We start from the raw sequence: 26,723 nt of genomic DNA, 5'->3' as shown, positions 1-26,723 counted from the left end.
TGTCACCAATATGCGGATGACACTCAGCTCTATCTCTTGTTTAAATCTTCGCCAGAGTTGGCTGTGGAGACCATGTCCAAGTGCCTGGAATCCGTGAGTGGATGGATGGGAAGGAACAAGTTGAAGCTGAATCCCGATAAGACTGAGGTGCTACTTGTGGGTGACAAAGGAAAGTTGGGAGATGTTGACCTGATGTTCAATGGGGTGAGATTACCCCTAAAGGACCAGGTCCGCAGCCTTGGGGTTGTTCTTGATTCCAAGCTGTCCATGGAGGCTCAGATTTTGGCAGTGAGCCGGGCAGCTTGGTATCAATTACACCTCATTCGTAGGCTGCAACCCTACCTCCCTGTTCATCAGCTCCCACTGGTAGTACATGCCCTGGTCACCTCTCATTTAGACTACTGTAATGCGCTCTACGTGGGGTTACCCTTGAAAACGGTCCAGAAATTGCAACTTATACAAAATGCTGCGGCTCGACTACTCACAAATTGTCGCCGCCGGGAACACATCACTCCAGTGTTGTTCGATCTGCACTGGCTTCCAGTTATTTTCCGGGCTCAGTTCAAGGTGTTGGTATTAACCTTTAAATCCCTATACGGTTTCGGCCCAGTTTACCTGATTATCACCAATTATGCCGCCCGACAACATCAGCCACTCAGGACCTTCTCTCAGTCCCACCAACTAAAACAGCTAGGTTGGTGGGGACGAGAGAGAGGGCATTTTTCAGTGGCGGCCCCCACTCTCTGGAACTCCCTCCCATATGATCTTCGGCATGCCCCTTCCCTGAACGTATTCCGCAAAGCCTTGAAGACCTGGCTCTTCAGACAGGCCTTTGGGACTTCCGGGGAGGGTTAATTTTTAGGACAAATTGCCTATTACTCTGAACTGTTACTATTTTACTGTCATGTATTTTATTTGTATTTTATTGTGATGCATTATTGCAATTGAATTGTACGTCGCCTAGAGTGGCCATTGGTCAGATAGGCGACACACAAATTAAATTATTATTATTATTATTATTATTATCAAATTCTTAAATCTGAGTATAAAGGACATTCCAGAAGAAAGCGAACCGTGTCCTCTACCTTCTGACATCCAACTACTCATCCTGCATTGACCATTACATCGTCCCACAGCCTCCACCAGCTGCAGAGTATTAAGTCTGCATTTGGTTATAAGCCCCTTAAGACCATATGGACAGATAAATATGGGGCAGTTTCCCAGGAGAAATGGTAAAAATTTTGTACATTGTGTTAGAACAACAATTAGACACTGATGTGGAAGCAGCCTGTAAGTCAACATTGGCTAAATGCCTTGTGACTTCCGGACAGGCACCACTATAACCCTTTGCAATCAAATGGGCCACTGAGAAGCCCAAGTCAGGAATAATCTGAAAGATTTTGGTGGCCCATGACTCTGAGCCCATATCTGAGCCCATATGTCATTAGGAGGGTGGGGGGAGGTCTGTTGAAAGATTCTCGTAAGCCAATAATAAAGGGCTGCTTTCCGGTCTAAACTTTTTACTGGGCAACTAGCTGTCTCCAACTGTACAACTGCCTTAGAAGCAGATCTGGGTTGTTCCAAATCGCAAACTGCAATAGCTGAGAGTGCCCAAACAGGTGCCCTATACAGCAGTTGGGGCAAGAGTTTAGTCTTGTAAAGCTCAAAGAGGGACATCACTAGCCCACTGCCTAGCCCAGCTGCATAGCGGAAAATGGCATGTGTGAGCTATTAGGGCAGCAGCTTTCAAGTGAGTGGACCAAGATCCAACGTTTTTGAACGTCACACCCAGATAAGAGCTGATTTGCTGCCCTGGGCTCCTGCTGGGAGGAAGGGCGGGTATAAATCAAATAATAAATAAAAATAAACAAGTCAGTGATTGTCTAGCTGTCAGGGATTTTTCTGTCTTCTCTCACCAAACTCAACTTTTTAGTTTTGGAATAATGAACATGTAAATGTTCCTTCACATAATATAGACCAAGGTCTTTCAGAAGTCCAGGCATCCCCATCTGTGTATATCAAAGAAGAGTAGCACTATCTGCATGCAGTAAGATGGAAATACCCTTGTCTCTCAGACAGGGGGTGGAGGTGAGGGTGGGGGACGAGAAGAAACTATATCATTAAGATGCAAGTTAAATAGGAGAGGCACTAATAAGCACCCCGGCATGCTCCCTTGCTGGCTGGAATAGATTCTGAGAGGCAGCTCCTGTCATTACTCTGACACACATATTAGAGCTACTATACAGTTACTATGGATTCTTCTAAGCAGCCTACAGTTTATATTCAGGAAGGCCAATTTCTGCCCAAGGTGGGGCCACAAAACAGAACCAAAGTGTACCTGAAGGTCTACAAAAGCAGTGTAAAGAGAGTAGTGTGGTGGGCACATAGCTTTCTCTACTAGGTGTTTCAGAAGAAGACAGTGGCGAGTTGCCTGTCTCCCATGTAGAAAGCTTGCTTGCTCCTCAGCCAAAGGTTCTGATTCCACCCAGCTTTCCAACTTGTCCAAAAGGTATCTCACATAAAGCTTGCTAAACACACCCAGCAGGCTTAGAGGGCAGTAGTTCTTCATTGCTTGTTGTGCATAGATGCAATGTCAACTCCTTAAGTAAGTTTGCAGGCCCTCTTATTAGGATGTTCTTTTTTTGCAAGTATTGAAATCATGGTGGTATCCATCTTTATGACTTCTTCCAGTCTAGTTAAAATATGTCCATTGGAGATCACATCTCAAATCTATCCACTCTCTTCATCCCCCACTTTACAAAGGGCAGCCTTTGTACGTCCACAGCAGTTACTGCCCTGCTGCCGCTGCTGCTGTCGCCTGCTGGGTAACTGAGAGCTCCCTTCTCTCTTGCAGCAGCCCATGGCATATGTTGGATGGGCGCAGAGGGGGACAAAGTGTGCCGCCCTCCTCGGCCAGCTCGCTCACTTGCCTATATGGAATTCCTCCTCGCCTGTGGCTGTCCTACTAGTGCTGGAATACAAGGCTGAATGGAACTATGTTTATTACATTTTCTACTTCTAAACACAGATATAAGTGATGATGTGTACTTATTTTCCACTTATATTTATCCCAAGTTTGTAGTCATTGTTGCAGAATTTGTTTCTGTTGCACCTAATTTCTCTTTCTCTTTTAGGACTCCAAAGCAAAACTTCTAAAGGAATTAATATGGAATTCTAATTCAGTACAAAATATTACTAGACTTTTGCAATATCCACAGTGGCAACCAATTGTGCTGCTTCATAATATGAAACCAAGTCATATAGCACTGCCCCCCACCCCGATTTTGCTTATACAATGTTTGCCTCTATTCTTCGTTGCTCATCCTCTCAAATAAAATTATCTAGCTTTTTTTTTTTTTTTTGCCAACCATCACTTTTTTGTTTTAACTTTAGTTTGGATTTTTAGCATGGCCCATCCCAAAGGCTCAAGGCAGATAACATTAGTTAGATTCCCATGCTTGGTGTATCTTTGGAGAGCACATCTCCACCCCAATGCAGCACTCCCATCGGTAAGGAAAAGGTCACGGTCAGGCTGCTTTCTTGATTTCCAGAGGGTGAGGTGTTGCAGCAATAAGAAAAAAGAGTCTAGTGGTAAGTGGCACAGTAAAGAGTAAGACTCCCCAGGGAGAGAGCTTCCTAACATGAGTGGAGGAGAAGTCCTTTGCAAATTCGTTTGTAATTCAAGTTGAATGGAAGGACCTGGGTATCTGTCCAGGAACCCGTGAAGTTGTCTTTGTGAGGACCAAATTGTACTACATAAGAAAGGGACAAGGTAAAACAAGCTTAATTGCCTAAATATGTGTAGAAATGGAAGCCCCATGGCAGACCTTTACAAAGACCTGTGACCTGCCACTAGCAATGGATTGCATTGTGCCAGGTCCTTTGCACTCTGCCCCCCTCCCTCTCTGGCTGTTATTGCCATCCCAGGATCACATGGCTGGTGGTGGGTTGTATCTGGCTTGGCCAATCAGAGAAAAGACATTTTCTGCCCTTCCAAATAGCTCTCCTTGTATTTTGCTATGCTTTCCAGGGGCAGGCAGGGGTTGTGTTGCTTGCCACTGAATCAGTCACAAGTCATCAGTGGGGGCCTGTATGACACATCCACATGGCCACATTCTGTATAGCAATGGCAGTAAGCCCCCACAGGGGAAGAACTGCATTTTTCCTAGATGGAAAAAAGGACAGACTGAGTGCTAGGAAACAACAGTTTTTGTTGTTAATACATCCCCATTAGTGTGTGCGGTGCTTTACTGAGCACAAGGGGGCAGGTCCCTGCAACAGAAGCTCAAGCATCAGACAGGTTGGACAGCCATCTTTGATTTGGGTTCCTGCATTGAGCAAGGGGTTGGACTTGATGGCCTTATAGGCCCCTTCCAACTCTACTATTCTATGATTCTATGAAGTTGTGCAGAACCTGCATGACAAATGAAAAGCAACTGGCCATTTACTGAACAACAAGCTGACCCAAAGGCTCAGAGAATACATGGAACATGTGAAAAAAGTGTTTCTGTTCCTTTTATGGCACACACACACCCTTGGAGGCTTCAAGTCCAGCAACCAATCTACCTTTTGTTACCTCCTGCAGTATGCTCATGCCATTATTTTTAAAAGTAATCTCATGGTGGTGTCCTTTGTGTAGGTGCCCCCAGGACCTTAATATACTCAAAGGAGTTCAGAAAAGATGGAAAGAAAAGCATCCACCCTTCCAAAATTCTGAAGACTGTTTATATTTAAACATTTATACTCCAGCTCATTCGTCCAAGACATCCAAGTTACCCGTAAGTAGAGAGGTGAAGGCCTGGGGGGAAAAATGGAAAAATTCAGGGGGAAAAAAGGTTTTTCTCTGATTTTTTTCTGAAGGCTTTTTGGGGGTTTTTTGTTGAAAAAAATGAAAATCTGAAAAAAAAATGGATTATGAATTATTTTCTTTCTGAATGATGAACAATGTGTTTGGGACACAGGATTCATATATTTATTCCCCTGGAATGATTTCCAAAGTTTCAAACATTTCAAGCCGAATCTATCAGATTTGCACTTTCCAAGACAATATGAGACCCCAACACAGCCATCCTTTGAAAGTTGCACTTATTCAAATTTTGCAATGCACTTCACCAACTAAACAATGTTTTCAAAAATGCATATGTTAGGGGAACTGTGCATAAAATGAACATACAAGTGAAAATAACATACAAAAATGCACTGTATGATGAGAAGCTGCTTGCAAAAATGTGTACATTAGTTAAAACTGCCTACAAGAATATGTTTATTGGGAGAAATTCACATTAAAATGCTGAAGAATTTTCATGAGGATTTTTTTAAATCGCAAATTGCTGCAGAAATGTGAGAACTGAAGACTGAAAGAATTAGAAATTGAGAGACGCAAAATTGGCAAATCTTTCCATCTCTAACCTCAGAGGACTGGGAGTGGGAGAAAGTTCGGAGGAGCACAAAAGTGCAGAAACTGAGAGTGATAGCTCAGAAAGTGAGACTGATTATATTTCATGCAGTGTTCACTGAGTCTTGGTCCCCCATCCCCTTTTTTCCTCAGCTTTTTCTATGGAAATCCCTGCTTTATTGTCTGCTCAATACTGTGGAGGACTAGAGGAGGCATAATACATAACACTTTTTTTGATTTTATTATATAATGTTGATGGTTTTTACTGTTTTTTTGTCAGCTCTTAAACTGGCAAAACAAAAGAAATGCTGCTAGGTTCCTTACAGTTCAGCAGCTTGTAGTCATTTCTGTAACTTTTTTTTTTTTAAAAAAAGTAAATTCTATTTGTAAGTATTGTCTGAATAAACTGTGCCTTTAATATACCAATAATAGTTTTATGGCAAACCATGTTATTATACCTAATATGTTTTATGTTCCTAAAGTCACAAAGTGACTTTCAATCTGTAGAGGGTGCTAAGAAAAAGTGTTGCATATTTTTTCCATTTCCCACAAACATTTATTTCCCCCAAATTTTACATCTTTACTAGTAAGCAAATCTTCTGTGTTACATCTCTAAATGAAGTGGGAACAGCATTGCAAACAAAAATGGCTGGCAGCATTATCACTGTTACAAATGTCATTTTACTTTGGAGAATATGCCTTATGTTCCTATAAAGGAATTAATTTTGAACTAATTTTAGTTGCTTTACAACCTTAAATTGTTCTGAAGAAAAAAAATCAGGAGACCTAGCTAATTCACACATTCATTCAATCATGTAAAATATGCCTTTCCCTGTAACTACTTATAACAACCCATGAAATCTATAAAATATCATGGAAATAGCATTTTGAGAAACGATTAGATAAAATATTAAAACAACGTAGTGCCAGTGCCAGAGGGTGGCCAGGCTGGGCCCTGGCTGAGGGCCCCTACAGCCCAGAGGTGGGAGGGTGGTGTTCACATTCTGTGATCCATGGCAGCATCAGGTCCTGCAACATGACCCTGGCACTCCCCCAATATAGACAGCACAGGCTTTAAAAAGTCCACACGTACGCCCCACCTACCTCTCTCATCACCCAAGATGCCTGCCATCACTCAAGCCTGATGTCTCCACTGCCATCTTGGTTGATGGCAGGCATGTGTGCTACGTGTGCACCCCATTCACACAACACAAGAGGTAGATGGGGCATGCATGCATGTTTATTAGCCCTACGCAATCTGTATCAGGGGGCTACGGTGTTGAGTTATGGTGCTGTGGGCCCAGGGCAGGCTGGTTCCCAAGGTCCCAGACATGCCTGGTGCCAGCCCTGAACAAAACAAGATTATACTTAATAGTAGTAACAAAATTCAAATCCTCTTCCTCCTCCACATCAGTAATCAAATGCTTTCCTCATGAGGAATCAGTTATTAAAGGTACAAGAGTATTCTGTAAAGGCCACCCTGTGAAGGCCCTGATTCTTGCTGATGTAGAGCTGGCCTCATGCAGTTTCATTAAGCACCCAGGGAAGGTCTCAGGTGCTCTGGGGAGAGAAATCCTCTGAGGCATGTAGCCCTATGGTTGTGAAGAGCTTGGGCCCAGAACTAAGTGATAGCCAGGGGAGCTGTTGCAAAATTAGATGATTGTGATCCAGTTTTTATAAGGATGCACTACAGGGCATATTTCCCTCTGCATTTAAAAAGGTCTATATGTTATATTATGCTATTTTAAAAATAAATTTATCAAAAATGCTCCAACTGTCAATGAGTAGAGTGGGTTCTCTTTAGCAACCTTCCTGTTTTTGTCTGCCATTCCTGCTCTTTTGAAGGTGATGGTGTGGATTCATGGAGGGAATTTTGTATTTGGGGCGGCTTCCAGGTATGATGGTTCAGCAATAGCTGCCTATGAAGACGTGGTGGTGGTAACCATTCAGTACAGGCTGGGCCTCTTGGGGTTCTTCAGGTAAGAATTTTCTGCTATAGTCATTCTAAAACTATTATAAACCATGTATGAATAAATGTGTATATTCTGATCCCCTGCAGGTTTGTTAGGAATTAAGTTCAACTGCTTACTCCCGGTGGTCTCAGGATTGCAGGCTGAAAAAGATAACTTCAAAGAATCATGGAGTTAGAGGGAGCCTTGTGCACTAATCAGTCCATACACATATTCTGCTCAGTGCAGGAAATCCAAAGCTAGAGCACCCCCCCCCAGCTGGTGAGCCTTGCTTGAAGATCTCTGGTGGGGGGAGTCTGTCCACCACACAGTATTTGAAAAGCACTGTCATGCTGCCCTTCCAATCTTCTCTTCTCCAGACTAAACATATGAGGTAAGGGAAAATATTCCCTCTGGGATCTTTTCTAGGTACTGCAAATAACAGCCATTCGACAAGATGTAAAGTAATAAAAAAACAGCAACAATTTATTGGAGGAGTGGTAGTGTATTAGCTCAGAGCTAAGACCTCAGTAGAAACCAAACTGACTGAAGTCCCGAACACCGGGTACAAGTTATTTTTATACATTTTTGGTTACATACGTTGCATACCAGTTCCTGCATCATAGACACATATTCTTTGCATAGATAAGAACTTAGCACTTTGCTAACCACACAGGCTATATGGTCCAAACAAGCATGGCAAATATGCTCTGCATAACCACAGAGGCACATTGTCTAGGATAAAGCAGGCTACTGGAACAAAGTTTGTGGTTAATAACAGGATGCTACATCGAATAAGCTGAAAGAACAGGATGTGGTGCTCTGCTACTGCTGAAGTCACTAGGTAGGCAGATTTAACTGTGTGTACGTCTCTTGCTCGCTTGGAGCCTAAGTTGTCAATCACATGGTCTAAGAATATGGGGTAACTTTGGCTCATATCAGACATATTCAGTTGCTCCTAGGACTTGTTTCTCCATATTTCTGACCATCTTCATCACCTTCCTCTGAGCCTGTTCAATAAAAGCATAGAATTGTAGAGTTGGAAAGGGTCTATGAGGCCATCCAGTCCAACTCCCCTGCTCAATGCAGGAATCCAACTTAAAGCATACCTGACAGGTGGCTGTCCAGCTGCCTCTTCACTGCCTCCAGTGTTGGAGAGAACACCTCCTCCCTAGGTCTTTGGTTCCATTGTCATACCCCTTAACAATTAAGAAGTTTTTCCTGATGTTCAGCTAAAATTATTCTGTGTCGTGCACTCAAGAAGAGATCCTGGCCCTTCTCTGTGTGACAACCTTTCCACTACTTGAAGAGTATGTTATGGGTTTGGGGGCTGAGATAAATGAGTTCAAGCCTGTGTTCTGGTATCTGAAAACGGGATATGCAATTAACTGTTCCACTCGTCAGACTAGTTTCCTTTGTTAATCTAATAGAGTGGCTGAATTCCTTCAGGAGACAGACCTTCCTCCCCTCCCCGCCACAAGGAAGTGGTTTGTGTGTCTGTGTGAGAATTAGTCTGAGGAAAAGCTGGGAGCTGGAAAGGGCAGAGAAGTTTGCTTGTTCTCTGCATCTGAAGGAACCCCAAAGTGATGGTCGATGGGGAGCAAGATCTGATGGACTGTTAATGCTGTGAACCCCTCTATCAAGCTCAGATTATATATATGTGTAAATAAACAATATCTCAAAAAGACACCACAGTCTCCGTGATGGAGATTTCCCCCCCTCCTATGGGATCTTTTGCTGGGGGTCCTTGAAATTTTAAGACACAGGCTTAAAGCAAATTTACAAGCATATGCAGGGTCAGCCTTCCAGAAACATCCAGGAGTGACTGCACTGAGGCATTGTGTGCAAGCTCTTTTAAGCAGTACAGTTACAGCATGTGACAGTAGTTCACCAATCCCATAAGCTCCTTCCCACATAACGTCACAGTTCCTCCTCTTGGCATCTTTCCAAACCAACCAGAAAGCATTAGGTAATATGCTTCTTATTCCAATTTTCTGTCTGTTATCACCATTGTTCTGCTGCCCACCTTGATTAATGCTCTTTCAGGCCAATTGAAACCAGTTACTATTGTGAATGTGCCTTCAAGCAAACCCAGTACACCCATTGTTTCATTGTTTTTGATGGGTCAGGCTGACTCAGGTACACCTGCTTGGGTTTTACCTTAACTTAGGGTAACTGAAATTCCACGAGTATCACAGGTTTTAATAGCTATAGGGCTCTTATATGTTCTTAGAAATCCCACTCCTAGCTTATAAAATACACTATTTATGGAAGAGGATTATGTTTAAAACACTGAGCTACATTTTAAAACCACACAGACTAGGGAAAAAGACTGGGTGACTCTGGGTAACTATTGTCTCTCAGCCTCAGAGAAATAAAGAAGGCATACTACCTAAGAATATCTTTTTGTCATAAAACACACGTATAATGTAGTATTACAAGTTAACATACTGGATTATACTGCAAATCAATTTTTAAATCTCACTGTTTCTCTTATTAAACCCTTTGATTATGCTGTAAAGCTTTTTCCCCTAGATGGAGCTATTGCTCTACACAGAAAATCATTTCCCAGGATCAAAACAGAATAATATATCAATCACAGCTACACAGGTTAAATGCTGAGTTAAAACAATAGACCAATTAATATATGTCAGTAATGCATCGGCCGAGTCTTGGCAAGAAAACAAGAGTTCAAACTGCTTCCATAGGCCCTTGCTCACAGGTCTGAATTAAATGCTAAGATTTTTAGGTTTCCCTGTGAGACTGGATCTTAGGGTCTCAATAGGCCTGCAGGCCTATGCTTAACTCCTTGTGATTTTAAAACATATACTTTCTTAATATCTATGATTATATATGCGTGCATATATAAAATTCCCCATTATCCACTGACCTTCTTTCCAAAGAAACCAAACCCTGGGTAAAGAGCAGGAACCCCTGGAAGTCTCGCACCACTCTGAGATTGAGGTGGTGTGAAACAATATCGCCCCTCAGTCTTCTCTTCTCAAGACTAAACATGCCCAATTCTTTCAGTCTCTCCTCATAGGGCTTTGTTTCCCATTCCCTGATCATCGTGTTCCAGTCTGTTTGCATCCTTCTTAAAGTGCGGTGTCCAGAACTGGATGCATTACTCAAAATGGGCCGTAACCAGTTCCAAATAGAGGGAAAATAGTACTTAACGTGATTTGGAAATTATATTTCTGTTAATGCAGCCTAAAATAGCATTTACCTTTTTTGCAGCCACATCGCACTGTTGGCTGGTATTCAGCTTGTGATCAATGACAATCCCAAGATCCTTCTCACATGTAGTATTGCTGAGCCAAATTTCCCCAATCTTATACATCTTAGACTAAAGTGTGGCACCCAGAAATGGACACAGTACTCCAGCTGAGGTCTGACAGGAACAGAATAAAGTGGAATTATTACTTCCTGTGACTTGGAAACTGTGGTTCTATTAATGCAGTCTAGAATCACATTAGCCTTTTTGCATCTGCATCACACTGCTGACTCATGTTTAGCCCATGATTGATGATAACCCTGAGAATTTTTTTCCACATGTGCTACTGGGAGACCATGTATCCTCCATCCTATGCCTGTGCACTTGATTTGCTTTTTGGCTGAAATGCAGAACTTTGCATTTGTCTCTGCTGAATTTCATTTCTTAGTTTCTGTCCAGTTTTCCATTCTATCAAGATATTTTTGCATTTTATTCCTGTCTTCTGAGATGTTAGATCAGGGATGTACTGATGGGGGGGGCAAATGAGGGCTTTGCCCCCCAATTATACTTCTGCCCCCTCCATGAAAATTTAGCTTTGCAGTAACTTAAAACATCAGTTGAGCTTTTAGAAATACAATTTAGGCATCCAAAGAGAGGTGCAGGGCAAAGTTACCAAGGTAATGTGAACACAGTGTTGTATTCTGTTAATAATCAGTTTGAGTTTAAGAAGTTTGTCCTAAGCAGAGCCCAGGAGCTGAGGGGAGGGAAAAGGGGCAGGAGGGATTAGTCCAAGAATGCCATTTGATGTGATCAATAAAGTTCTCCTCAAAATCCACAGTATCTTTATGTCATGGATAAAAGGGGGCAGATACCAAACACACCCAAATATAAGAGATGAACATGTGAATGAAGTGAACACAAATCTTAATGGATGGGAGAGAGTGTTAACAAACCTAAAGGTTTGTAGTTGGAGGAAGGCAAGGCAGGAAGGACAGTATTATGATTTATTATTTATTTATTTTATTCAGCTTATGTCCCGCCCGACTAGCATGCACTGACTGATGCACTGCAGAGCACCTCCCCCATTGCTGCCAATTAAATGATTTCCCCACTAAAATCTAGTGTTGTTAAGTGCATGTCTGGTGGTGTAGTTTCCTGTCTAGCGGCTAGTCGGAAATGTAGTGGATGTTAAACATTCTATGATCAGAATCTGGCAGTTTTTACAAATACTTCAATTTCATCCCCCCCCCCCCGCTATTATGTATTTTGTGAAACTTTTTTTTTTTAATCTACTTTCAGATCTTTTATTGTGTTTTTTTCATTGTTTGCATTTCTGTTCCTATGTGCAGTCTCTAAAGTGCTGCTTGACTATTGTTTCATTTCTGCTGTGAGCCATGGCTAGTTGGCTACCCCTTTGATTGAAAGGATACCAGAGTAATTTACCCAAAACTATGAGCCAGTGACAGAAAGAATGGTTTTTAAGTCAAGTCTCCAGATCCTCTGGTGTGCTTGTTTTTTAAAGGTTCTTGCCAGTTGACTGACTGAGAAGAAAAATGTGCAGGCAATATTCTACCCAATTGAAGTGTGATGCAGCCTAAGGACCACAGAAGGAGACATGATGATTAGGAACTATAAGCCTCAGAAAGAAATGGCCTGAGCATGCACAGAGTGTACCTACCTCACCAATGAGGAACTTTTGTTTGTATTTAATAAGGTGATTCCACATTGTGTATCCTTTGTATAAATAGTATATCTTATAATCATTATAGGAAGACGCTGCTGGAAAAGGCCTGTTCTCAGAGTAGCCAACCAAACACACAGCATTTTTAAACCTAAGAAAACAGGAATGTAAAACCTCCATACTTATGTCAGATCTAAAAGACACACAAATACATATTTATGTCTGCAGTTCCAAACTTAAATACATACACAATTCTAGTACTTTATTATTCACCTTGTTAAGCAATTCCTCGTAACAATGTTTCACAATAATGCAAAAATGTTATCGAACATGGTGTATAGTGGGTAAAGGTCAGATTCTGGTGGATTTGGGGCGTGGGTTTGGTGGGAATTTTTTTTTGCTGGCAACACTGACATCCACTCCCTTGCAGCCTCTTCTCAGGCAGCCTCTGCAGGTGGTGGGTGCTGTGAATGCATCTGGTGGGTGTGGCTAGGCTTTTGGGTCTAGACTGTGCAGCAGCCTAGCCTAGTCCAGGGCAGGACCTGAAAGGAAGCAGAGAGGTGAGTGAGCTGGCTCTCCAAGGCCCAGGAAGCCTACTCAGACCTTACTAACTTAGCCTAGGCAATGGGGAGAGGAAAAATTGTGTGCGTGCATGTCCAGGGCTCATTTCTTCTCTAGTTTGTTAAAAAAAAGTTGAAAAATATATCTTTTCAATCCTTTCAAGCTGGTTCCATTTCAAAATGGTTTTGAAGAGTATAGTTGCAACAGTTTTAAACCTCCACCCAACTATGGAAATGATCATTATTAATAATTCACCTTATTGAACTTTTCTTGTGTGAACTTATGTACTACCAAAATAGGTAGTGTGGCATTTCCTAGAGCCATCAGAAGCAGCATTAGCTGGCTGGCCCAGGGCCTTTCTGGAGAACATGTTATGGATATGCAAAGTAAGTCACCGGTCTGAGCTACATGCACCTGTGTATGTATTTACCTAAGAAACGGGCTTTTACCCTGCATTGAAATTACTGAGACTTAATACTTAGTCAAATTAGAAAAAGCTACTTTATTTATAGAAACACATAGTAGATAGGAAAGGCATACCTAGTTCTAACTAATTAAGTTGGAGGCACAATGCCCATACTTGGGTAGTGCCCTCATGGTTCAGGAGAGAAGAAGGGCTGGATATAAATCTAATTAGTAATAAAAGACAGAGATGTCTCCTCTCTCCTTTGACAGTCAAAGAAGAAGAAATGAAGGAGATGCAGGTTAGCTTCCCTGAGCACATCAGTTTACAAGGGAAGGAAGTTAGGTAGAGAAGAGCACAGGTAAAGGTAGGCAAGCCTAGCCAGCTGGAGGACCCTAACTCTATCTTCCTTCTGGAATACCATCAAAAGAACCCAAACAGGAGTTGCTCTTGCCCCACTTCCAACAGAACAGAGATTGAGTGCTTTTACAGTTAATTCTAGCTCCTGTAGTTTGGAGAGAAGTATAGTTCCCACGTGACATGCTCTCAAGTATTACCTTATGTAAAGTGATATTTATAGGAATTAATTTAATTTTTAAAGTGAAACTTCTCTTAATTGCTTTCCTGGCATGGCAAAGGAGGTAGGTAGAGAGTGGATGTCACTCAATGAAACAGTTGAATGGAGGGGGGTAGCTCAGAATGACAAAAAAGCGTAAGTAAAAAGTCACAGTTTTATTCCATTCATAAATGGAATAAAACTGTGACATTTTACTTACGCTTTTTTGTCATTCTGGGCTACCCCCCTCCATTCAACTATGGCAAAGGAGACCAGGGTAGTTAGTTCCAGGAGGTAGCTGCCTCAGGAGAACTGAACTCACAGTTCATTAGCTGACTCAAACATTGTACCTGTACAAGGAAGCCTTTCCATGCATGTGTACTTTGTATGCTGCAGGACTCACAGCTGTGTGTGAAAATTCATTCTCAACTTTTTTTTAGAATATATTGTATTTTATTGAATTTTTCTAACAACTTACAAACAGACACAAGTGATATAAACACTAGCTTGTGAATAGAGAACACACATCCTGGTTACATACTCAAGTAGGTGATGACATTAGCCATACCAGAAGAAACCCTCTCCATAGACCTGTGTGGGAGGCTCATTGTCAAGGAATTATTGTGGACATAGCTCATAAAAGGAAACCAAATCTGATCAAACTTATCTTGTTTTACAATGCTATATACCACTCACCTATGGTACGTGAGGTGTTCAGAGTGTGGGTGCAATGTCCCACACTCTGGACCACCAACCTTCCTTAGACAGGCTAACCTCCTCTTCCATTTACCAGTGATTTCGAGGCGGGCTGCCATCATTAGTAAGGACACCAACTCTTTATGGTGTGCAGCCTGATTCACTGTGCTTTCCATTGTCAGGAGGGCCAGCATAGGATCTGTAATGCAAGAGATTTGACCAAAACTCCATATCCAGTAGTGCTGCACCACTCCCACTCTCACCATAAGTGGACTAATGTTCCTCTGCTCCCACACCCTCGCCGGCACCCTGGTGAGAATGTCTTGGATATAGTTTACTAGGGTCTAGTGCCAAAGAAACAATACCTTTAATGTGGCCTCTTGTATTCATGCTAAGATGGTCTTCAAAGGGGGTTTCCTCCAAATCTCCTCCCATGCCTCTGTTTCTATTGTGGTGTTAAGGTCTCCCTCCCAATCCAATCTTAAACCCTCCGAGCCTCCCATTTCTTTATCGATCATTAGCTTGTAAATCATGGAGGCCATCTCCTTCTGATTAGGTTTGGTTTGGGCACATAAATGCTTAAAATACATTAGTGATCGTGGGTAGGAACTTTGTCTGCCCATCTTGCTTGCAAAGGTGTGCACCTGTAACATCTGAAGCCAATTAAATTTGATACCACATAGTTTTTGTTTTAATGCAATATCCAAAATGGGGTGTCACTTTTCAAAGAGGTCCCTGCCCTCCCATTCTTTAGATTGTGTCAATATGTCTGGGTGGTAGAAGTCTTTGTGCTGCACGAATGGGAGGAGGGGAGATTCTAGTGGGGCAAATGTGCCTTGCCATCTCTTCCAAACCTTGAAGGTGGCTTGTGTAAATGGGTTGGGGATACTGCAGATCTGGGCCCATGAGATCAATAAAAAAGGAAGCTCTCTCAAGTGAAAAGGTGACAAATGTACCTCAATATGAACCCAGGAATATCCATTGTTCCCACTATGATTTGTATTAGTTGCTTCAAATGAAATGCATCAGAGTATAGTTTTAAATTTGGAGTGCCTAAACCACCTTTCCATCCAGGGTCTGTAAAAGGTGGAAGAGCCATTATTTATAAAAGAATTCAGAAGGCATTGCCATGTAGCAAACCATGTGGCTGGGATGGTAATTGGGAGAGTCTGGAATAAATAGAGGTATTTGGGGAGTATGGACGTCTTCACGGCTGCTACCTGACCTAACCAGCTAAGGTGGCATTGCTGTCGACAAAGAAGCTTTCTGTGAACCAAGCCATGAAGATGTTCAAACTTCTGCCTTTTGAGTTGGTTGATATCTTGTGCTAGAATAACTCCCAAGCACTGAAACCCACCATAGCAGGGCATAAGAGCTGAAGCAGATAATAGCCATTCTTTTTCTGAGGCAGCAAGGTTAAGTAGAAGGACTCCAGATTTTGAATAATTTATCTCCAGACCTGCCATGGTGTGAAAATCCTTCGATGTATTTTTCAATGGTTTCAGGGTTTCCTTAGGTCTACTCAGCATCAGGAGGATGTCATCTGCAAAGAGGTTAATTTTATGCTCCCGCCCACCAGCCACCACTCCCACAATCTCAAACTGATATCTGATTTTACATGCCAGCACCTCTATAACAATAGCAAATCGTATGGGTGACAAGGGACATCCTTGTTTTGTCCCTCTATTGAGAGTGATTGTGGAGGAAGCAAGACCGTTTATCTGCAGTGATGCTTCTGATGCTGAGTAGAGTTGTCTTCTGATGTCTGAGTAGAGTGTAAATATTGTTGCCCAAAGTCCAACTTATCTAGCACTTTCTGTAGGAAGATCCATCCCACCCTGTTGAAGGCCCTAAAGGCATCCAGAGCAGTAAGTGCTGTGGGTAATTTGTGATTATTAACCTCATGAACCACATTAAAAACTCTGTGGATAGAATCTGCAATATTCTGATTAGGTATGAAACCTGTCTGGCCTGTTGCAATATAGTTCCCGATAAATGCATTTAATTGCTGTACTATTACTCCTGTTAATAATTTGGCATCATTATTGATTAGGGCAATGGGTCTATATGACCCCACTTGCATGTGGTCTTTTCTCGGCTTGGGCAGGACTACAAATTTTAAGAATTTCCAAGAAGACAGCATTTTCACCCTGCTCAAAATGTCATTAAACAAAGCTGTCAGCTGTGGTGCGACTTGGGGCTGGAATGACTTATAGAATTTGTGAATCCATCAGGACCTGGGGCTTTACCTTGCTTGAGATGTTTAATAGCATTGCTGACCTCATCTTTGGTTATACGGCTGTTCAGAAATGTTCCGTGCCCTTCAGGCTTTAGCTTCAAGTCTGCTAAGTACTCATCAATGGCTGAAGGATCTGGATGGTCCATCGTGTACTCTGCAAAGATATATATATCCTTGGCATCTCGATTCAGTGATCCGTTGGCTGAATGGATCCTCAAAATTAGGTTCCTAGAAAGTTCCCGTTTAAGCGCATGTACTAGTAGCCTCAAGGATTTGTTTCCATGCTCGTAGTGTCTGCTCCTCAAATGTGCAAGGGCCACGTGAATCAGTCCAGACTCTAACTTTTCTAATTCTGCATGGACTTTTTGCAAGCACCTGTACGTTTTTGTAGATCCTGTGTTCCTATACAGTTGCTCTAGGCGAGCAATCTCAGTCAGAAGCAGTTGGCTTGAATGATTCCTCTCTCACTTACAGGAACAAGACTCACTGATACAATGGCTTCTAATGACCGCTTTCATAGCATCCCATAAGATGTGGGTACTCATGCCCGGTGTGGCTTTTTCTTTAAAGCAGTGATCAACTGTGCTCCGCAGGTGCTTTAGGGCCAGTATATCAGCGAGGAGACCAGAATCAGAAGACCAGCAATAGAGTTTTGGATTTGCCCTCTCTGTAATAAGCTCAAGAATTATTTGGCCATGGTCCAAGACAGTGATAGATCCAATTTCAACTTGTCCTACTTTGGCCTACAAGTCCTTTGAAGTGAGGAAGTAACAGATACATGAATGAGATTTGTACCAGGGGACGAAGAAAGTGTAATCTCATCAGGGTGGTGTTCTCTCCATGCATCCAGCAGATTATCGTCTCATAGCAGTGAATGATTGAAGGGTCTTCAACACAGATGTGAAAAAGGCATCCTGGCCTGAATTGGGCACATAGAGGGTTCCAAAGGTTGTGTATTGACCATTGTTTCATGAATTCAAGCATTACATTGTTACTTTACCCCCAAATTCCCACATCATTAACCTCATTGGCTAACTCTTCTCTGTTGGTTAAAAATAAGCCAATTCTTTTACTCCTTCCTTCACCTTCTGAAAGTCCACAATTAAGATAGTTATTAGCTGAGTAGAAAAATAGCTTAGATTAGATTCCTTGTACTTTGGCAGAGAGAGTTGGCCAGGACACATGATCCTACAAATGGAGAAACTGCTGTTGGGATTGTGTACAGACAACAATTTAAAAGAGATTAGATGACCCAATGGGTGCCTTTTTTCTGCGTGGTCCACACAATGTCGCATGCATAGTTAAACAAATACAAGTTGTGCATGTCCAGAAGGAACCTGAGGTCCCCAGAACTTATGTTGTGCAGAGAAGTACTAAATGACAACATGCAGTGTGAATACATCCCTTTAAGCATCAGCCACTACTGTGGATGTCTAAACACTAAGATCAGTTTAAAGGCATAAAATTGAAAAGTGCTTATGTGTGGACAAGGTGCACCTGGAAACAGCAACTGACATACAATATAGCAAAACTCCAGGGGCTGCATATACATTTAAAGCACATTCCTTCCCTTCCTCCCCAAGAATCCTGGGAACTGTAGTTTATCCTTCACAGGGCTACAATTCCCAGCACTCTTAACAAACTATAGCTCCCAAGATTCTTTGGGGAAAGTCATGTGCTTTAAATGTATGGTGTGTAGGAGAAATGCCTTGTCGTGCCCTTTGCTTTCACCTGTAGAAAGCATCCAGGGCCATTTTTGTGAGAGGGGCTGACCTGTTGAATCAGTTGCTATCAGTTCCTATAGTGAATAAAGCTGCTCAAGGTGGGTTTGCGTGGCATCAGCACTTTCATTCTGCTTGCTGGTTTCCTTTCAGCACAGGGGATGAGAATGCCCGAGGGAACTGGGCCTTCTTGGACCAGCTGGCAGCTCTCCAATGGATCCACGAGAACATCGGGCCTTTTGGGGGTGATCCGGAGTCTGTGACTCTCTTTGGTGCATCTGCAGGATCAGTCAGTGTTTCAGCCCATGTAAGATAACAAACGGCTCATAAATTGTTGTTGTTGTTGGTTCATTAATACATATATCACTTAATGCCCAGATGGCATCTAAGCATAAAATAATAATCTCTGAGATATGCCCACAGCTCTTGCTGAAAGGGCGGTGAGGGCCCCCACTCTTTCCCCATGCACTCAAACATGCACTGTATTCTCACAACTATTTTATGGCTGCATAAGGACCTGAATCTGGCTTTCCCCAGCCACTCCTTGTTCAAGACCCTCGCCACTCTGTACAGACTCTCATAACCATTGGGATGCCCACAACACCGTGTCCTCCTCAGCCTCCACTGGTCATGGTTTATGTCCTCCTATTCAGACCTTTCATTAATCAGGGAGGCCTGTGCCGACAGAGAAACAGGTGAGGCGAGGCCACCCTAGGAGGAAGGTTCTCCATGAGCTGCTGAGGGCAGCCCTCAGGGGAGCAGATGGTCAAAGGCATCCCATTTTTCTTCTGTGAACTCTGAGATTCCACTGGTTCTAGGAGCCTCCAGGGTTGGGCAAACCTGCAGAAGCTGTTATGTTGGCAGGACATGCAAAGGTGTTTCCCCAAAGTAATGAAGGCAGTCTCTTCTCAGCACTCCTAAGGCTCATCCATGCTGGAGGTTCATGTAGATTTCAAGCAGCTTGCACCACTGGTTTTTTTTGGTGGTGTCCACATGATATCTCCTCTTCATCCAGGTGGTAGCCTGTACTTTCCCCCCTGCTAAATTCGGATTTTCTACATCTGTGGATAATCTGTTAAGTGAAGACAATGCAATATAAAATCACATGTTACCTGACTGTGGATGCACAGAAGTGCATGATGAGGGTCGGGATTTTGTTTCCATGTGTGAGTGACGTTTTGCTGGGTGTTCTCTCTCGCCACACTCCTCCTTCGATTTGTTTCCAACACCCCAAAGGGAAGAATGCCATCTGCCTTTCTCCACTGGTTATTGCTGGTTATTCTTCATGGTAATTGTTTTAACAGCTCTTTTGCACAGAAGTACTTTTGCACAAAACAGCTGTATTAAAAATAAAAATGGTCATTGCAGGTTCAGGAGGGAAAGGGGGGAGAGGCAAACATATTTAAAGTGACCATCTGAACCATATCAACTGTATTAATATTGTTGCTTCCTCCCTGCTAAAACAAGATCAGCACAGCACGTCTTCTTTCTGTTATTTGGGTTTCTTGCGGGTGTTGCCACCACTCACCATATGCTCAGAGGCACATGTTACCAAATTCTTCCAAGTTATACAGGAAGTGGATTGGACTGTGAAAAACCAACCCAAATTGTGTTTGCATTTTGACAAATTTGTAGGGCAGTCCAATATCTCAGAGAAGAGGTCAGGTCTCCTGCTCCCCTGGTGCATTCACTATAGTTGCCCAATTTCCCTGCTTTTTAAAGTTTGATAGAAATATCCGTTGGCTATAGGTAGGTTCTTAAACCTCAAGGGTTTTTTTTTTGCCTGTTAGTGAATTTCCCTGCTTTTTAGTCCAGAAGATAAGAAATGGGATCCTGTCCAAATTTGCTGAGAATGGATTGATCATTCGTATGCTTATTGAGTTCAGTGGGATTTACTCCCCTGCAATCATGCCTAGGATAGGTAAAACTGACCATGAGGAAGGAGGCCTGGAGTGGGGAGGGGAGGGGAGGGGGAGGGGAGGAAGGGCAGAAGGGAGGAGGAAGGGAGATGAGAGGGGAAGGAGGGGAAAGGCAGGTCTGCAATCATGCTTGAAAATGAAATGGAATGCCTTCAATTCTGACTTTTGGCAACCCTATGAATAGGGTTTTCATGGTAAACGGTATTCAGAGGGGTTTTTACCATTGCCTTCCTCTGAGGCTGAGAGCAGTGACTGGCCCAAGGTCACCCAGTGAGCTTCATGGCTGTGTGGGGATTCGAACCCTGGTCTCCCAGGTTGTAGTCATAGGATAGGTAAAACTGACCATGGGGGAGGGCAGAGGAGGGGGAGGAGGAGGGGGGAGGGGATTGGAAGGGAGGGTAATGAATGTGTCCAATGGTTCTGTTTCCCCTCTGCCAGGTTCTGTCTCCCTTATCCAAGGGCTTATTCCACAGAGCCATTCTGGAGAGTGGCGTTGCACAGCTTCCAACAACCTTCTCCTCCAGGCCTCAGCTGGGTGCTGAAGTAAGTTTGTTTTAGACCAAAGTATTTTCTGACTCCAGGATGTTGATTTTTTTCACCTTTAATGTTGCCCTATCTGCCCTCCGCTTGTGGCCCATGACCATTTTTACCTAAATGGAGCAGATTGGGTGGAGTCAATCTCAGAAGGTCTGCTTTGCAGGCAGAAGGTTCCAGGTTCCATCCCCTTCCCAAATGCATCTCCAGGTAGGATTGGGAGAGACCCCTGCCTGAAACTCTGGAAAGCTGCTGCCAGTCAGTGTGGACAATACTGAGCTAGGCGGACTAGGAGGTTTAGGAAGGCAGCTTCCTGTGTTTTGCTCAATATGCAATTTAGAGACACCTTAACAAGCAGGAACAGTTCCCTGTCATGAATGGGAGAGAAGTTTCCTTTGCTCTAATCCAATGTGTTCCCTGCCATTTCCCACATTCCATATAGTTAGGGTTGCCAGGTCTCTGTTTTTCCCCAGACACTCTGGATTTTTGGAGTCCTCTTCAGGTGAGTCACCTCAATCTCCGGACTCTCAGCTTTCATTTTTTAAAAAAGTTAAGTTTCTGGGTGGTTGGGTTCAAGAGATATGTCAGCCAAAATGTCAGCCCCCCCCCGCAATTTCTGTTAAATGAGCTCATAGCTGGCTGCTCTCACCCCCCTCTTTCAGGTTTGTAGCCAACAAGTGAAGTCAGGGTTGTGATTTGTTGACCTCCAGGCACTGCCTAGACCCCATTGCAGTACCAGAAAATTGTTGTTTTTTCCTGCTTATTTGAAAATCTCATAAATTGAGTAAATATATAGCTTTCAGTTTTTCTCTCTCTTGTGTTCAGGAGTCAAACAAGTTTAAATTTTCCTGGGTTGTTAAAGAGGGCAGTGTTTTGAAAACCTTCCCAATATGAGCTTTAATTCAATACTTGCTTTTCTGGGAGTAAAGCTGCAATGATAATCCCACATACCAGGAGTAAACCCCATTCAATTCAATAGGACTTACTTTTGAGTAGACATGGTTAGGATTGGCTGTAAATTAATAGGACTTTTGAGCGAACATAGCAAGAAAAGAATTGTGAAAGAATTGTGTTTGTGTTGTAAATCTTTCTCTCCCCCTCCAATCCTATTTTCAGTGCAGTTAGGCGGGGCTTACTTAGGTATAACTGTTTTTATTATTAGGAAAATACTGATTTTTTGAAAATGTTCTGCAATGACCAACTGGTTTTGACAATAAACTATTATATGAGGTGTATGTATTTTACATCTCCAGTGTGTGTGTATATGGAATCTTTCCCAACATCCCTGTGAAGTAGAGTTGCTGACTGGAAATCTAGGCAGCTCACAACAAGAAATAAATCCCTTTAAAATCCAATAACCATAAAAACAAGTATAAAACAGTTGCGAAACAGCTTAAAGTACACCTGGTGCGAACACGAGGTGCGCCTGGTGCCAACACTCTTATATTTTTGGCGTCAGGTCAAGACTTTCTTCTTCTCCCAGGCATTTTAGCATGTGTTTTAAAATTGCTTTTTAAAGAATGTTTTTTAAATTTTGTATATTTGTTTTTAATGTTTAATTGTTGTAAACCACCCAGAGAGTTTTGGCTATGGGGCGGTGTACAAATGCAATAAATAAATAATCATAATTAAACAAATAAATAAAGTGGCATGATTCTAAATTTTGTGTTGGGTGAGTGAAGTTCCTTGAGGTTGCAGTTCTGTGCACACTTCCCTGTTTGAGTAAGCCCCACTGAATACATTAGGACTTGCTTCTGAGTAAACATGCATAGGATTGCACTATAAATAACTTTACAGATTGTGCAAATAATAACATATTTGACAGTCATGCTTATATAAATATTCCTTCATACTATGTCCCAATAAGTATCTGATTTCACACTATGGTTGTACATTATTATTTCCTCGACATTTTAAGTGTGCTCTTCTTCCTTGGGGTGGTCATGGTTCTCCTCTGTTTTAATCCTGAGGGGCAGATTAAGTTGAGAGATGATGAGTAGCCAATGGTCACCCAGTAAATTTTATAGCTCATTTCCATTTAAAAAAAATAATTAAAACAATTTACATACAGGCAAAGTTTATGAAGTTTATCCACACAATACATTTAAAGCACATCCAACTTGCATTTAAAGCACATGACTTCCCCAAAAGAATCCTGGGAAGTGTAGTTTCCCCATCACAGTTATAGTTCCCACCACACTTAACAAACTACAGTTCCCATGTTTCTGTGGTGGGATTCATGTGCTTCAAATGTTTGTTGAATGTGCTTTCAATGAATGGTGTGGATCTGCTCTAGATATGTTGTATTAATGAATATTAGTGAATTGAAAAGAACAATTTTAAAAGATATCTTCCCACCTGTTTACAGGGGAAGGGCTGTAACTCAGGGGGATATGTTTTGCATGCAAAGGTCCAAATTCAATTTCTGGAAAAGACTACTGCCTGGAATCCTGGACCACCAATGCTAGTCCATGCCATCAGTACTCAGTTAGATGGTACCAAATGGCCCGAGTCGGTATAAGGCAGATTCCTTTGTTCCTAAAAGTGGGAAGAGACTCAAGGGCTGCAGTGACTCCAACATGTATTTATGTATTTTATTTACAACATGTATATACTGCTTTATTGTAAAAAACATCAAAGCGATTTACAGAAGGAATTAAAACAAAATGCCCTGGGCTCCTGCTGGGAGGAAGGGCAGGATATAAATCAAATAATAAATAAATAAAACAAAACAATAAAATTGTTGGCAGAAACAGTTAAAGACTGTTATTTAAAAACATTCAAAATAATAAAACCAACAATGAGTTAAAAAACAGATAAAAACATAATAGCTTCTACATGCCTGGGTAGGCTTGCCTAAACAAAAATGTTTTTAGCAGGTGCCCAAAAGAGTACAATGAAGGTCCCTGCCTGATGTCAATAGGCAGGGAGTTCCAAAGTGTAGGTGCTGCCGCACTAAAGGATTGATTTCTTACAAGAACAAAACAAATACTATGTGAAATCCATAACATGGAAAGCACACATTGAACTTGGTCTGGTAGCAAATCAGCAACCAGTGCATATTTCAGAGCAGAGGTACTATGTGCTGACAGGGTCTCAGTCATGTCAGCAATCACGCCACAGCATGAGTCAGGTTGTGCTGCATGTAGATTTCTGTGACCTTGACTGACTGGCTGGAAGGATTTTTAAAGTTTTGCTTAGGTACTCTGACTAGTTGTGGGATGCTGAGATTTCTGTCTTGCTCATAGGAATCGTGTTGTGGTTGGTACGGTATTGCATTTAGAAAATCATCACTGTCTTTGGTTTTTCTTTTTCATTTATCTTTAACCTCACTCCCTTCCATCCATAGAAGCAACAACAGTGGTTCCATGTGCTCAGCTCAACCCACTTAAAGCCACTGATGATGCACCTTGTTGGTTGCAGGACTGTTTGTTTCTTGCCCAGTAGTGGTAAAAAAGAATTCAAATACTGGGAAGTGTGGCTGCAATTGTTGTTCCCAAGCAGCTGCCTGTGAAGGTAGACCAAACCATGTGTGTTTTCTCTCTGTCAATTATTACTCACTGGAATTGGGTTGGCTGTCAAAGTGAGTTTATAGCAGCTCACAGAGTAGGCAGAAAAGGGTAGAGAATCTTCTTACTCATTTATCAAACCTCTCTGTGCAGTGAAGGGTTAAGTCTGTAAAGATGTTTGGAGCAAGCCATGTTAAAAGGCAGGGGCGGGGCATTGCAGGCAGGGGGTTGCCAACCCTGCTTTGAAGTGGATATTGTTGCAGAGGATTCCTAGTCAAGCCTTACCAAGAGCACAATCCTAACAATATCTGCTCAGAAATAGGTCTTATTGAGTTCTATTGGGGTTAATCTCTTAGTGTGTTTAGAATAGGAGCCCTCAGGTACATCTGTCTTCACTCCTGGGTGCTCCCATCTAACATCTGCACAACACTAGCCTCCTTTCTTCCTACGATGGCCTTCTGGTGACTGGCCTGGCCTGAGGGCACTTAAACCCTTCTTGCCAGAAGAAAGTAAGATAGATTAAATGTTCCCTACCCAGGCTCCCTAAGCAGGTGAACACCATCTTTTAGCTAAGGTTTCCATTTTAATTTCCAGTCAGAGAAATGTTTTTATTTGAGTAGTGTGCTCTAAGCAACTCTGGTTGATGCTTAATGTATCATGCTTAATGACATCAGTAGGACCTACCCCCAAAATCTCAGTGTTTGGGATGCTTCTGACCTGGCAACCCTACATATAGTTCTGGAGGATTCCCCAGTCCTCAGGAGCTGCTTTTGGGAGAGCTGCAGTGGGACACCGCACCAACCCACTCTGCAAGCAGAACTGCATTCTTTGACCATTTTATGTGCCAGAGGCAGTGGCTGATTAAGTTCCTGTCACTGTGTGTACCTACACAGATAATTGCACGTGTATTGGGCTGTGAGATGACCACCTCAGCTGCCATGGTGCAGTGCTTGAGGCAGAAGAGTGAGCAGGAGCTGATCCTCGCCAACATTACGATGCATGTGAGTGATGGGAAAGGTGGGGACCCTCCAAATGGCTGGGCCTTGACTGCACCCTGCAGTTTTCCCCTCCCAGCCAGCACCCAGACGGCCTCTTATGATCTTCTGTTCCAAGGGCAGCTCATGATGGCCTGCCTGGATATTGGTAGGAGAGATGGCCAGATTAGTCTGTTTCTGTTCGATGCCAATTCCACAATTTCATCAGTCCATTTTCTCTCACTTTCTTCATTAATCTGTAATTTACAAAAAAGCAACAGACTGTACATATATAGAGAGGTGTGGGTGGGGCAATAGTTCTGTTTCTTACATCAAAGGCACACTTTTTTTCTCTTTGTACAGAGCATTGGCCCAGTTTTGGATGGTGTGTTTATGCCCAAGACCTCTGAAGAGATTCTGGCTGGAAAAGAGTTCAGTGCTGTGCCCCTCATGGTTGGGGTCACCAACCATGAATTTGGCTGGAACATTCGCATTGTAAGATGCCCAAGGCGGGACCTTTGCTTCCCCTCATCAAATGCCTGCATAAAAACCCAAAACAAAGGGTATTAAGCAACTGCCTCCCTCCGCCGCCTCCATAATTGCATTAATACCCTTTTTACAGCTCCTTGCCTATATATAGAGAGCTTCACTATTTCACTGTCAGAAAGATAAAGAAAAAGGGTTAAAATCACAAACAGTAAAATTAACATCTTCCACCTTTCAGAGCCTTGGGGCTTCTACTGAAAAAGACCTCCTCTTTCCCTTGCAGTTCTAACCTGCACTCACTGCCAATTAGTTTCCAGGCTTAATTCAAAGTGCTGCTTTTGACTTATAAAGCCTTTTGCAGCTCAGGACCCCAATACCCCAAGGACCACCTCTCCCTCTATGTACCAGCCCAGACCCTGCACTCGGCATCGGAGGCCCTTCTTCGTGCCTCCTCTGAAAGAGGTGTGGAGAGTGCGACCCCCCCCCCCATTTGTGGAACACTCTCCCTAGGGAGGCACACCTGACACCATCATGATCCATCTTTAGGCGGCAGGCAAAAACATTTCTCTTCTCCCCGGCATTTGGTTCTTAACTTTGGAAGGCTTTTGGAGGGCTTCTGTTAGGTAGCCTTTCTAAGAAGGGTTGCTCTGCTGCCTTACATACTGTTATTGTTTCTAATATATATTTACATGTTTACTTTTTTATTAACTGTAAGTTGCTTTGACTGCACATGTGTGTGTAGAAAAGTGAATAACAAATTTAATAAATAAATAAATAAATACATAAATGACCTTTCAAGAAGGACAAAAGGCTGTTTAAAAAGGAGGGAAGATTGTCAGTCCCCAAGTGGTTCAATTCTCTCTGGGTAAACCCTCTCTCTTCCCCC

At 42.6% G+C, this 26,723-nt stretch overlaps 1 protein-coding gene across 6 annotated transcripts in view; it reads left to right on the top strand.

Moving 5' to 3' along the window:
• The window catches only part of LOC133368929 (fatty acyl-CoA hydrolase precursor, medium chain-like), a 63,607-nt gene that overhangs the window by 14,406 nt on the left and 22,478 nt on the right, over nucleotides 1-26,723 (top strand). For all 6 annotated transcript variants that reach the window (XM_061593581.1, XM_061593582.1, XM_061593580.1 and 3 more), the window contains exons 3-8: nucleotides 4,640-4,778; nucleotides 7,241-7,374; nucleotides 18,569-18,722; nucleotides 20,773-20,877; nucleotides 25,271-25,378; nucleotides 25,715-25,846. In XM_061593581.1, coding sequence (XP_061449565.1) covers nucleotides 4,640-4,778; nucleotides 7,241-7,374; nucleotides 18,569-18,722; nucleotides 20,773-20,877; nucleotides 25,271-25,378; nucleotides 25,715-25,846 — 772 coding nt within the window. The remainder of the gene's footprint in view (nucleotides 1-4,639; nucleotides 4,779-7,240; nucleotides 7,375-18,568; nucleotides 18,723-20,772; nucleotides 20,878-25,270; nucleotides 25,379-25,714; nucleotides 25,847-26,723) is intronic.

The sequence above is a fragment of the Rhineura floridana genome, chromosome 13, assembly GCF_030035675.1.
Source record: "Rhineura floridana isolate rRhiFlo1 chromosome 13, rRhiFlo1.hap2, whole genome shotgun sequence".
Classification (NCBI taxonomy): Eukaryota; Metazoa; Chordata; class Lepidosauria; order Squamata; family Rhineuridae; genus Rhineura; species Rhineura floridana.
This window is presented reverse-complemented; position numbering and strand designations above follow the sequence as displayed.